At 33.5% G+C, this 14668-nt stretch overlaps 1 protein-coding gene across 5 annotated transcripts in view; it reads left to right on the forward strand.

Annotated features, from left to right (window-relative positions):
• Positions 1 to 14668, forward strand: part of ANO10 (anoctamin 10) — a 178789-nt gene that overhangs the window by 48142 nt on the left and 115979 nt on the right. For all 5 annotated transcript variants that reach the window (XM_081288045.1, XM_081288047.1, XM_081288046.1 and 2 more), the window contains exons 10-11: positions 2709 to 2900; positions 10142 to 10270. In XM_081288045.1, the coding sequence (XP_081144171.1) occupies positions 2709 to 2900; positions 10142 to 10270 (321 nt within the window). The remainder of the gene's footprint in view (positions 1 to 2708; positions 2901 to 10141; positions 10271 to 14668) is intronic.

Below are 14668 nucleotides of genomic sequence, written 5' to 3' on the forward strand. Positions count from 1 at the left end.
AATGTTATTACGACTGGAATTGTTTTCTTAATTTTATTTTCAATTTGTATTGCTAGTATATAGAAATTCCATTGATTTTTGTGTGTTTATCATGAATCCTGCACTCTACTGAAATCATTTGTTAGGTCTCAGGATTTTTTGTGGATTCTTCAGGAATGTATAAGATTATATTTTCTGCAAATACAGATAGCTTTAATTTTTTAACTCTTCTGGATAGCTCATTTCTTTTTCTTGCCTAATTTTACTGGTTAGAACCTCTAGGTCAGTGTTGAATAGAAAAGAACAGGTGTCTTTGTCCCATTCCTGACCTTGGTTGGGAAGCTTTCAGTCTCTAACCTTTAATGTGTTAACTATGGTTGTTTTGTAGATATGGCTTATCAGCTTGAGGAGATTTCCTTCTATTCCAAATTTGTTGAGTGTTTTTATCATGAAAGGGTTTTGGATTTTGTTTTTCTGTCTTTAAAACTTTATTATATTAACGTGGTTGGTCACATTAATTGATACATATATGTTGAACTAATCTCATAATCCTAGGATTAATTTCACTTAGTCATGGTTTAAATTACTTTTGATATGCTGCTGGATCCAGCTTGATAGTATTTGTTGAGGCCTTTTACATTTCTATTCATAGGACATATTGGTTTATAGTTTTCTTGCAATGTGTTTGTATGATTTTGGTACTAGGATAATATAGGCCTCATAGAATAATTTGGGAATTGTTCCTTCCTCTTCTTTTTGGAAGAGTTTGAACCCTGTTATGAATTCTTCTTTAAATTTTATAGAGTTTTTCAGTGAAGCTGTCTGGGTCTTGGCTTTTCTTTGTGGAAGTTTTTGATTATGAACTCGATCTCTTTACTTGCCAGAAACAGAACAGATGTTCGTTTCTTCTTGAGTCACTTTTAGTAGATGTGTCACTCTGTGAGTTTGCCCATTTTATCTATACTCTATTTTCTTTTGGCATCCAATTATTCATAATATTCCCTTATAATCCTTATAATCAGTGTAATAGTCGCTCTTATATTCCTGATTTTAGTAATTTGAATCTTCTCTTTTTTTCCTAGTACATTAAATAATGTTTTTTCTTTCTTACTTCTTCCTCCTTTCCTTCCATCCATCTATCCATCCATTCATCTTTTTAAAAAATGTTTTTCTAAGAACCATTTTTTTTGGTTTCATTGATCTTCTCTACTGGTTTCCTATTCTATTTTGTTTATTTTCATCTAGTTATTTATTTCCTTCTGCTTGCTTTGGATTTAGTTTAATTGTGTTTTTCAAGTCTGTTTTGACAGAAGTTTATATTGTTTTGAGATGTCTTATTTTTTAACAGATGCATTCACAGTCTTAAATTTACCATTGACCACTGCTTTTGTGACATCCTGTAAGTTTAGGTATATTGTACCCTTATTTTCATTCGTCTTAAAATATTTTCTAATTTCTCATGTGATTTTTTCTTCTTTGACACTTTTTTTTATGTTGTTCAATTTTCATATATTTGTGAATTTCTGAAATTTCCTTGTTACTGATTTCCAGTTTCCAGAGAGGATACTTTGTATGATTTTAAGACTTTTAAATTTATGAGAATTGTTTCATGGCTTAACATAACATCTATTTTGGAGCATGTTCCACTTGCATTTGAGAAGAATGTGAACTTTGCAGTTGTTGAGTTCAATGTTCTTAGCTATGTGTTAGGTCTCTGCTTTTGTGTCGGGTATGCTATAAGCACCAGGAAGTTTACAACTCCTGCTTGTGCATAGCATCACGGTCAATTAGAAGTGAGATCATAGAGTTTTCTCAGGTCTCTCCTGAGCATGTATATGGTTGTGAGCATGTATATGGTCGTATGTACGTGCCTGTTCTTCTAGAGTCCCAGGAAAGTGTTAGAGCTTTTTAAATCACCTATTGACTTTTCATTCTCAGCTTTACCTTTAATTCTCTGGCTAGTCTATTGTTTGTCAGAGTTCCACCCTCCACCCAGGGAGACATAATGTTGGAACATTTGACAACCAACCCTAGGGAGAAGCCTTTGGCACTGGGAGAGACTTTGAAAACAAGCCTTTTGAGTGGGAGTGTTCTAGAGCAGCACTAGCCACATGGAATAATGACTTCCCTTTGGGAGGGAGGCTTTCAAAGATCTCCATTCCCACTCTGTTGCCTCTGATACTGGGAATGCATGCTGTTGTGTTTCAAGGCTGCTGCAGAGCCAAGGATTGGGAGATAAAACGAAAGTATGATACAATTCCATAAAACTCAGCTGTTTTTCTTCATTATCTGCCATCTGAGTTGCTGCCAGCCGAGGGTTAGATTCTAGAGTAATAAAAACATTGATTCTGGGAAACTTTTCTGATTTTTCCGCCCTTTTAATGAAAAGGTAAAGTTTTGGTGATCATTACCAAGTTCACTGGCATGATCACCATTGATTTATTTAATGGAAGATGGGGGACTGACATTCTGGGGTGTCCATGATACGAAGGTGCCATCTCTAACAAAAACACTGGATTATTTCTTTTTAGTTGGTTGAGCAAGCCTGTTTAGCTTTGCCATTGTTTGCCATACAAAAAATATAATGATTCAGTAGTTTGGCACAAGAAAATGAGCAACTAAATCTTTTTTATTCTTTATTTCAGTGATTTAATATAAAATCACTTTGGGTAGTATTCCTATTATATAACATTAAAACAATACCTCTTTCTTGTCATTTACATTTGCAGGGAACCTTCGATGATTACCTGGAGTTATTCCTGCAGTTTGGTTATGTGAGCCTTTTCTCCTGTGTTTACCCATTAGCAGCTGCCTTTGCTGTGCTAAATAATTTCACTGAAGTCAATTCAGATGCCTTAAAAATGTGCAGAGTCCTCAAACGTCCATTCTCAGAACCTTCAGCCAGTATTGGTGTATGGCAGGTAATTATTTGAGAAAAAATATTTTTAAAAATATGAGACATTATGACAAAACAAACAAACAAACAAACAAAAAACACCAAACAAAAAAGCAATCCCTAAAAGAGAGATTAGCAAAACTAGAGGTTAGTCCTTACTCAGCAGCATAATAGCTATATGACCTTACAAAGCCATTAACTTTAACTTCCTTTCTCTGGCTTCACTTTTTTTAAATTTTAAATTTGGCATGTGGGGCAGATAAGATGAAAGATATAATCTCTGAGGACCCTTACAGATTTAAAACTGACAATTCTCAGGGAAAGAATCTGGCAGAGACTTTTTCTCCTGGGGTAGAAAGAGGCCCTCCCTGATGCAGTCTCAGTAGAGACCACATGAGAGCCTAGATTTCTGCTCCTACCTGTGAAGGCAGTAATGAAGCTCCTGCTAGGTGAACTCAGAGTAAGCATAATGGAGTGTGCAGTGGAGGTGACATGGGAATACAGATCAGGCATTTGTACCTCTCTCAGCAAGGAGATGTTAGTGGAGGTCTAGTGAGAAACCAGAGCACCCACTTCTCTCTAGTAATCATAACGATTTCCTGCCTCAGCTATTAATGGTATCCATTAGGGAACCTGGACTGCTACCTTCACCTGGTAGTAACAAGATATTACCCCTCTTCCCTTGCTGGAGTGCTGTCCAGAACCAACTACAATAGAAGGTTTAAAGACCCAGAGCCTCATAGTACCCAAAATGCCCAGGTTTCTATTTTTTTTTTTAAAAAATCACTCATCATACCAAGAACTGGAAAGATACCAAACTGAATGAAAAAAGACAATCAGCACATGCCACCATTGAGATGACACAGATGTTAGAAATACTGGACAAAGATTTTAAAGAAGTCGTGATAAAAATGCTTCAACAAGTAATTATGAACACACCTGAAACAAATGAAAAAGAATTTGACTGTCCCAGCAAAAAAAAAAAAGAGAAGCTAAAGAATCAAATTAACATTTTATAATTGACAAATATAATAGCTGAGACAGAAAACTAAGTGGATGGGTACAACAGCAGAATGGAAGGTGGGATAGAGGAAAGAATTAGGACCTTGGATATGAAACAAAGAAATTACACAATCTAAACAACAGAGAAAATAGACCATAAGAATAAACATAGCCTCAGTGACCTGTATGACTGTAACATTCATTGAAGTTATAGGAAATGATGAAGGAGGGGCCAAAAATATTTGAAGAAATAATGGCAACAAACTTTTAAAATTTGGTGAAAGACCTAAAAAAAAAAATAGATTCAATAAGCTGTGTAAACCCCAAACTAGATAAGTCCAAAGAAATCTGTGTCAAGACACATTGTACTAAACATATGAAAACTTAAGACAAAGATTTGGGAACACTAAAAGAAAAATGTCATTTTACCTACAAGAAAGAAACAGTTAGAAGAGCCAGTTTCTCACTGGAAACCACAGAGGCCAGAAGAAAGTAGCATGATAGTTTCAAGTCCTTAAAGAAAAATTTTATTAATATAGAATCCTACATCAAGAGAAGATATCCTTCAGAAGTGAAGGAAAAATCAAGACACTTGTGGATGAAGAACTAAGAATTTCCTGTCAGCAGACCTTTTCTAAAAGAATGACTAAAGAAAGTTCTCCAAACTAAGGAAATGGTAAAAGAAGTAACAGTAGATAAATTCACAGTTATCGTTCAGGATTTCAACACTCCTTCCTCAACAATTGATACAACAACTAAATACAAAATCAGCAAGAATACAGAAGAATTCATTGATTCCATCAAATAACAGTATCATTACAATAAAAAAGTATAACAACCAAAAATACAAGTGAGCATAATAGAGACTTTCCTTCTTCTCTTGAGCATTCTTAGTTTTTTTGATGTTTGAAGCAAAAGTTATAATACTAATAGTTCTAAACATATGTGAAGAAAATATTAAGATAAATATAGATAAGGGATAATAAAAGAGATAAGTTTCCATGCTTCACTCAAATTGGTAAGTGATGGGACAAGTAGAATATGTTAAGTTATATATATGTAATGTAATTGTAGAGCAACCACTAAAAATTTATACAAAAGACATACTCAAAACATTATAGATAAATCAAAATGAAATTCTAAAAAATAATTAAGTAAACCTCAGTAAGGCAAGAAAAAGAAAACAGAAATGAAAAATAAGGAACAAACAGAAAATGAAGAAATGACTGGCTGAAGTCCTAACATTAATGATTATTTAAAATGTAAATGGTCTGAAGATATCAATTGAAGAAAAAAATGTATGTACATATATATAGTCTATCAGAAACTCAGTCTAAATGGTGATATATATGGATTGAAAGTAAAAGGAAAGAAAAAGATAAATAAGGAGCTATTGCTCTAAAAAAGCGGGAGTGGCCATATTAGTATCTGAGAAAGTAGACTTCTGAGCAAAACATTACCAGAGCGGAATATTCTATGATGATAACAGGGTCAATTTTTTAGGAAGGTAATATCAGTCTTTAGGTATATATCTGCCAAACAAGAGGTGAACAAAAAACCTGACCAGAAAGGAACAGTAGATAAATTCACAGTTATCGTTCAGGATTTCAACACTCCTTCCTCAACAATTGATAGAACAACTAAATACAAAATCAGCAAGAATACAGAAGAATTTATTGATTCCATCAAATAACAGTATCTAATTGACATTATAGAACATTCCAACCAACAACAATAGAATACACATTTTTTTTCTAATGCATTCAGAATGTTCAATAAGATAGACCATATCTTGGTACATAGAACAGAATTGAAATCATACAAAGTATGGTCACAGTGGAACCAAACTAAAAATCAGTGACAGAAAGATAACAGCAAAATCTCCAAATACCTGAAAACCAAATAACACATTTCAGAATAGCCATGTGTCAGAGAAAATCAAAAGAATCATGAAGCTAAATAAAAATGCAAGTACTGTATATCAAAATTTGTGAGGCATAGGTAAAACAGCCCTGACAAAGAAATTTATAGCATTAAATGCATGTGCTGGAAAAAATTCAGGTAAAAAATCTCACTTCCTGTTCAAGAAACTAGAAAAGGAAAATAAACTCAAAGCAAGCAGAATAAAGAAATAATAAAGAGAAGGTACAAACCAGTGAAGATGAAAGCAAAAATAATAGAAAAGATCAGTGAAACAAAAATCTGGCTTTTTGAAAAAGTAAATTCCAATTGATAGACATCTAGCAAGACTAAAAAAGAGAGAAAAGACAAATAACAATATAAAAATGAAAGAGGATGTCACTACAGATCTTATAGTCATCAAAAGGGTAACAAGGGAATTCTGTGGGCAGCTCTACAAGCACAAACTTGACAACTTGGGTGAAATGAACCAATTCTTTCAAAAAGTACAAACTTTCACAACTCACCTAAAATGAAATAGACCATTTAAGCAGACCTATTACCATGAAGGAAATTGAAATTGTAATTACAGACCCTCCCCTCCCCTGCCAATCAGTGTTCTGGCTCAGATAATTTCACTGGTGAATTCTACCATTTAAAGAAGAATTAACACTGGGGCCTGAGGTTATGGCTCAGCAGTAGAGCACTCGCCTAGCACATGTGAGATGGTGGGTTTGATCCTCAGCACAACATAAAAATAAATAAAATAAAGGTATTGTGCCCAACTATAACTAAAAAAAAAAAATTAAAGAAAGATGGGGCTGGGATTGTGGCTCAGCAGTAGAGTGCTTGCCTAGCACAGGCGGGACCCAGGTTCAATTCTCAGCACCACATAAAAATAAAGCATTTTGTTGTGTCTATGTATACCTAAAAAATAAATATTAAAAAAGAAAGAATTAACACTAATTTACAGAAAATAGAGGAGGAAAAAAGATTTCCCAATTCATTTTATGAATTATACTATCAATTCAATAGCAAAACCAGACATAAAGTGTTTTTAAAAATCTCTCATGAATATATACACAAAACATCTTAAAACCTACTAGCAAGTATAATTTGGCAATGTTACTAGAATTATATACCATTATAAGGGGGATTTAGTCCAGGGATGAAGCCTGCTTTTGCTTGAAAATCTATTGATATAATCCACCATAATAACCTAAAGAAGAAAATCACATGATTATACTAATCAATGCAGATGAAGTATTTGACAAAAGCTAAACCTCATTCAAACTTAGAAAAATAAGAATACTTCAACTTGATAAAGAACATCTATTAAAATCCTAAAGTTCATATCATACTCAGTGGTGAAACAATGAATGCTTTCTTTCTAAGATTGAGAAGAATGCAAGCATGTGTACTCTTACTACTTTTATTAAGCCTAAGTACTGGAAGTTTAGTGTAAATAATTAAGAAAAAGAATAAAAGACAGACTAATTGAAAAGGAAGAAATAAGGCAGTCCCAAGTTGCATATGATATGATTGTTTACATAGAAAGTTCCAAAGAATCTGCAGAACTCTCTTAGAGCTAATAAGTGTGTTTGGTAGGGTTTCAGGATTGTTACACAGAAATCAGTCACATTTCTATATACTAACAATGAAATGTGAAGAAATTTTAAAACAGCAACATTTGTAATTGCTTCAAAGAACTTGAAGATATACACTTAACGTGTTTGTGATCTGAATGCTGATAATTATGAAATTCTGAGGAAAGAAATCAAAGACCTGAGTAAATGGAGAAACTTAACATGCTTGTGGATTAGAAGACTGAACAGAATAATGATGTCATTTCTTCCCAAGTTGATCTATAGATTTAATGCAATAACTGTCAAAATCTTAGTAAGGATTTTTACAGACATAGACAGTTTATTCTAAAATTTATATGGGTAGCACAAGCACTTGGATATCTAAACCAATCTTTAGAGAGAAAAATCAAGTGTTAGGACAAGACATGCTACCTGGCTACCCAATATTAAATCTTATTACATAATCAAGTAATCAGTAATCAAGATGATGTAGTATTAGTAGAAGGAAAGACACAGAAGAATGGAGTTGAGAACTCAGAAATAGACTCATACCAGTATGCCCAAGTGGTTTTTGACAAGACTGCCAAAGTAATTCATTCAGTAGGGGAAGGACAGCATTTTAAACTTGGTGCCAGATTAATTGGACACACTTTATTTAAAAAAATCACAAAATGGATCATGTGATTAAGTAAAAAATGTAAACCTATAAAACCTTTAGGAAAAAAATGCAGACAATCTTTTGGTTCTAGAGGAAGGAGAAAAGGTTTTAGATGTAAAACCAAAAGTATAATTCATAAGAAGGAAAAATATATACATTGAATTTAATGACAGTTTTTAAAATTTCTTCAGTGAAAGCCCATGTGAAAGAATATGAACAGACTGAGAGAAAGTATTCGCAAACCACATATCTGACAAAGGACTAGTATCTAGAATATATAAAGAGCTCTCCAAACTCAATAGTGAAAATGAACAATCTGGTTTGGAAAGGACCAAACATATGCACAGGCATTTTTCCAAAGAGGACATGCTAATAGCAAATAAGTACATAAAAAGATGTTGCACATTATCCAGGGAAATGCATACCAAAACCACAATTAGATACTACTGCCCACCTATCAGAGTAGCTAGAATAAATGAAGTGACAGTACTGGAACTGGTAAGGATACAGAATAATTAATATAAAATGACACACAACTCTGGAAACAGCTTGGCTCTTTCTTATCAGACTGAACGTGCAACTGCCTTATAAACTCATGATTCTACCTTTGGACATTTATCTCAGAGAAAAGTTACATTATGTTCCTATAAAAATCTGTACAGAAACGTTTATAGCAGCTTTATTTGTAATAGCACAAAAGTGAATCAGACCAAATGTTCTTCATACCATAGAATGCCACTGTGCAATAAAAAGGAACAAACTCTTGCTATGTGGAACAATTTAGATGAATATCCAGGCAGTTATAATGAATGAAAAAAGAGGTTTCATAACATATCACTTCATTTATGTAGCATTTTTTAAATGACAAAATTTTAGAAGAGAAAAGCAGCTTAGTGACTGTGAGGGGCTAGATAAATTATACAAGGGCAACAACAGGACTCCTTGAGGTGCTGAACTGTTTGGTGTCTTGACTGTTCTGGCAGATAAATGAAATCAAACATGTGATACAATTATTTGAACCGACATGTGCACACAGATGAGTGCAAGGAAAACTAGAAACGGGAATAAGAATAATACAAATAACCTTTATTTAAAGATATTAAGTACACAGTAAAACAAAACCAAATGGCTTTTAATAGATGAGGGTGTCTGTGATCACTTTTAGTGTTGAGTATGGCACTAGAATCACTGCCCAAACTAATTAGATAAGAAAAGGAATTATACGTATAAAAAGTAGGAATAGAGCTAAAACTCTGTTTGGAGATGATGTGATCATTGGATTATATGATTGGGAAAACCCAGAGAATCAAAATTGCTACAAGTAATATGAAGATATAATAACTCACACACTTAACATACAGAAGTAAGTAACTGTTTCATATACAAATAATCATTAGAAGATACAACAGAGGTAAAGTTATAATAGGAATAAAGACTTTGTATTTCTTGGAATTAGTGGTTATCAAGTAGTGATAGCCCGAGCTTTATGTTAAAAAAAGAAAAAGAGCCACGGCCAGCACTGTTTTCTATCCATACCTGGAAGTGTGCACCAAGATCTCCTTCACAGGATCAAGGATGAGAGTAGGTCTCAATAGAGCCTGGCATCTCTGCATTTCTAAGGTTCTGTGGTGGTTTGGTAAGTACTACTAGGAAAGAATCACTCTTTAGAATTGGTGTTGGTTATAGCTAAACTGGATGTGTTATGTGATCTGTCAAAGTGGAAAGACAGCTTCACAAAATAAATTGTTTCAAGTATTATGTGTATTTGTGAGATATTTTCTCTGGTGGCTCTTTAGATTCCTCTTAAATATGAGTAGAGTAGAATAGTTTTAACAGTGTATTGGATGTATTCCAAATTCAGGTGCCTGGTCACCTCCAGTTGAGACAGTAGAACATATTTCTTCAGGATAGTCAAGCCAAATTGTCTACAATACCTTCTAACAGTATAGCTTTTTTCAACAAAAGAAAAATCAAAACATGACAGAAGAAAAGTTTAAAATGTACTTGAAATGTGTAGAATGTGGGGAAAGACTTTTTCTTGATTTTTAGATAATATGAATAAGAAAAGGATAAGGAACTATGAAAATGGTCATTGCAACTTCACATTCTTCTTTATTTTAGCTGGCTTTTGAAACAATGAGTGTCATATCTGTGGTCACTAACTGTGCTCTGATTGGAATGTCACCTCAAGTGAATGCAGTCTTTCCAGAGTCAAAAACAGACCTCATTTTGATTGTAGTAGCAGTGGAGGTAAGTGAAAATGTATTATTTGAAATAGCATCCATATCAGATGTCTCTGTTATCTATTTTAAAGCAGTGCTGTCCCTGCTGACCATGACAATTCAGTATCATGCATTTACTGGTAAGAAAGCAGCACAGTTCAAATAGAGGACATGAGGATTCAGGCTGTTTGTTTATGGTTACTGCCCAGACTATCAGGATGCAAATAGGAAGTGACATTTTTAGCTATTGTGCTGAGTGGATAAATCCTCTTTGGAATAACATCCTACAAATTTAACAGGTATTTTTTTGTCTATTCTGGGGAAAAGTCACTTCTGTTTTCTTAAGCAAATCCTAAGTAATGCTTGTTAATAATGATTTATGTCTCATTTGCCATAAATATAAAATTTGTTGTGAAACACTATCAAACTCCACAATATAATTTGTGGAATAATACATAATTTAACATGCAAAGTACAGGTAGGCTGTCTCTGTACTTTTCAGTTTTTCCTTTGTTATTATGTTTTAGAATATGGATTCTTACAACACCTTGAAAATTAAACACTAATCAAAAGTAAATAGAAGAATTTTCCCAAAGATTTTTCATTGCTAGTGTTTATCATTGTTAAAAGAATACCATAACCTTTCATTTTTCAAAATTTTAAAAGTAGAACAGTTATAGAAATTTATTAAAGCAGTATTTAGCAGGAACAGAGAGTGGTGTTTCATATCCCCAAGGCCTTCGGACTCAGGGTTGAATAGAAGAAATGAAATTATGAATGTGTACATTTCTGGAATTAGCTAGAGAAATATATTCTGCTTTGCCCTTTTTGCTCTTTTATCATATTTCATAGGAATATATATTCATAATAGATGCTACATGTAGAATATGCATTTTGAGAGTGATTTTAGACAGTAGTGTGTAGGAGGGGAAAGAGATTGGCCCTGGCAGATAAAAGGAAGTCGATTTTGAATGTTGTGAGTTGAATAAGATTTTGGAGAGCTATTTGCAAGACTGATTTGTTACCTGCAGAAATGAGTGAATAAGACGGAGGTTCTTTGGAGAGGGAGAAACCAGCTGTCTGGGCTTCTTGATTTAGGTTATGGCCCATAACTTTGAATATCTAGAAACTTGCCTTTGCCAATACAGAATTATTTGCCATCCAAGATTGGTTAGGCTTTTGGGATTAACATAAACTGCAAACTATTAAGATGTATAAGGGGCCTACCAGGATGTCAAGTAGCTGATTTCAGGTAGGAGATACTTTTACAGTGACCATAATAGTTAGTGTTATAGTACAAGTGGAATTGGTTATTAAATGATTTCCTGGTGAATGATGAGTCAGAACAGGGAAAATGTAATAGTCTTGAGGGACACGGAAACCTGAAAACTACCCCTGCCCCCAAACAGAGCAGGTCTCTGTTCTGAGCCAGGTCTTGGTGTCCATTTGTCAACTTCTGAGCAGTGCAGGATTTAGTGTCACCCACCTCTTGATTTGGTCTTCTCTTTCTCCTGATTTCCGACTAGCTGTCTTCCTTCTTGTACAGTACCATTGATCAGACTGCTGCTTTCTTTTGCATTTAATGATACCTTAATCAGGTACCCAGGGCCCAGTTCTCTCTTACTTTGGGAGATTTGCTGGCTGTCTCCTGTTACTTTATTGACTTCCTACATTTGAGAGTGCCCTCACTTTGGCTTATAAATTGAGCATTTTGTGTGTAAGTACAAAACTAATCTCAGAGAAGGTGTTAGAAGTAATCAAAAAATTAGTAAGTTAGCTAATTTTATTCTAGTGTTACTGAGACCTCAACTGAACGCCATCTGGTCTTGTAATGATCCAAAAAGAGGAACATTTACAAATAAGGAAAAGTAAGTTTTTGGTTTGTTACCATTTAAGCTTATAAAATCATGCTGAAATTACGATTCACATTGTTATAAGGTAACTGCGTGAGGTGATAGACATGTTAATTAGCTTAATTGTGTTAGTCATTTCACAATATATATTGTACCCTTAAATATATACAATTTTTATTTGTCAATTATACCCCAGTAAATTTGGAATCAAAAAAGGTTGTTACAGAAAGTTTATCAAAACTATCAGTGGATCAAATTAACATATTTCTTTATATTTAAAAGATTTTCCTCTTAAACCTGGAAATATCTTTTCAGGTAACTAAGTAAAAATCTTAAATTTATTATTTTAAAATAAAATTATTATTTATTTCTTATTTTTTTTCTGGAGTCTAGATAGTGTTAGTATTTATTTGGTTTTAAAAGAATGTTTTTCTTGTAGCATGTTAATGGCATGCTGTACTTTCATAATTTATTCATGGCTTCTAAATGAGTTGAGATTTCACTAATTCCCAAAAAGCCATAATAAGTAAACTCTAAATATATATTTGAAGTAAAGTCTTATATACATTTTAAACATCTTGATGGAAAAATCAATTTAAGTTAAACATTTTCTCCAAATTAGTTAGCATCTAGATATAATTATATGGTTAGAATTTGTTAACAAAGAAGTCTTAGAAAATGCAATAATTTTTTAAAGTTGATGTTTAACTTAAACTTTTTAATTTAAAATTGGATGAATTGATAGTTTCAATAGCTTTTTTTGTCTCAAATTTTGAAGTCAGCTACCTTTAAATTTTTAAGTGAGGTTTTTAATTAGGATGTTTTTTAGAGTTTGATTTAAAGCAGCATGAAGTTGAGTAAAGGGTAAAATGGTCATTACTACTTGCTGAGAACTGCCATGTCTCTGCTTTTGTGTATTTACTGCCATCTAGTGATGCCTTTGAAAGTCAATGGTAACTGAACTCTACTTTTTTTTGTAAAATAGTTTATTATTGACCAAACAGGAGAATTAGCCAACTGATGTATAAGATGAAAATTTACGAATATGCCATTTTTGTGGGTTGAAAATAAGCAAATACTGGCAATGTCATAAAGTTTAGCCTGCAAGATCAAATCAGTAATTCCCCTTAAGGAGTAATGCACCTCACTTTTAAAACAAATTTAGTTCACTTCTTTGATGTAATTTCAAGCAAAGGATCGTTGATTTAAATGCAGAATTGCACTAAAACTCCAAGTTAAAAAAATAGAAATGACCTAAAAATCTTACAAATATCAAAAGTTAGATAATATTTCATTTTAGTATTAAATGAAATTACGGTGTCCTTTTAATTCTGAGTTTGGAAGCTGTACCAGTTTGACATATTAAGTGCTAACAATTTATCTGCTGAAAGCTGTTGTTTTTCTAAGTGAAAAATAAGTTAACTACTAATTCCAGAAGTTACATTGCATTTTTAATGTTTAGGACCTGGTGATCAACAGGTCTGCACCACACATGTTTAATTGTAGTTCTTCTCAGCAAAAGAAACAATCAGTGAGGTGAATAGAGAGCCTACATCTTGGGAGCAAATTTTTACCACTCACACATCAGATAGAGCACTAATCTCTAGGATATATAAAGAACTTAAAAAGCTAAACACCAAAAAACAAATAACCTAATCAGTTAATGGTCCAAGGACCTGAACAGACACTTCTCAGATGATATACAATCAATCAACAAACATATGAAAAAATGTTTATCATCTCTAGCAATTAGAAAAATGCAAATCAAAACTACTCTAAGATTTCATTTCACTTAGTCAAAATGGCAGCTATTAAGAAAACAGACAACAATAAGTGTTGATGAGGATGTGGGGGAAAGGCACACTCATATTGCTGGTGGGACTGCAAAATGGTGCAGCCAAAATGGAAAGCAGTATGGAGATTCCTTGAAAAACTGGGAATGGAACCACCATTTGACCCAGCTGTCCCTCTCCTCGGTCTATATCCAAAGGACTTAAAAACAGCATACTAAAGGGACACAGCCACATCAATGTTTATAGCAGCATGATTCACAATAGCTAAATTGCGGAACCAGCTTAGAGGCCCTTCAGTAGATGAATGGATTAAAAAATGTGGCATATATACACAATGGAATATTACTCAGCAATAAAAGAGAATAAAATCATGGCATTTGCAGGTAAATGGATGGAGTTGGTTAACTTAGTATTTTATTCTTCAATCCCCAAAAACCAAATGCTGAGTGTTTTCTTAGATATAAGGAGGCTGATTCATGGTAGAGTAGGGAGAGGGAGCATGAGAGGAATAGACGAACTCTAGATAGGGCAGAAGGGTAGGAGGGGAAGGGAGGGGGCATGAGGTTAGAAATGATGGTGGAATGTGATGATCATTACTATCCAAAGTACATGTATGAAGACATGAATGGTGTGAATATACTTTGTATACAACCAGAGAAGTGAAATTGTGCTCTATATGTGTGATATGAATTGTAATGCATTTTGCTGTCATATATAACAAATCAGAATAAAAAAATTTTAAAAACCCACTTAATTAGTTTTTTGACACCTCGCCCCCCC

Source organism: Spermophilus citellus (assembly GCF_964194105.1).
Source record: "Spermophilus citellus genome assembly, chromosome: 3".
In the NCBI taxonomy this organism is placed as follows: Eukaryota; Metazoa; Chordata; class Mammalia; order Rodentia; family Sciuridae; genus Spermophilus; species Spermophilus citellus.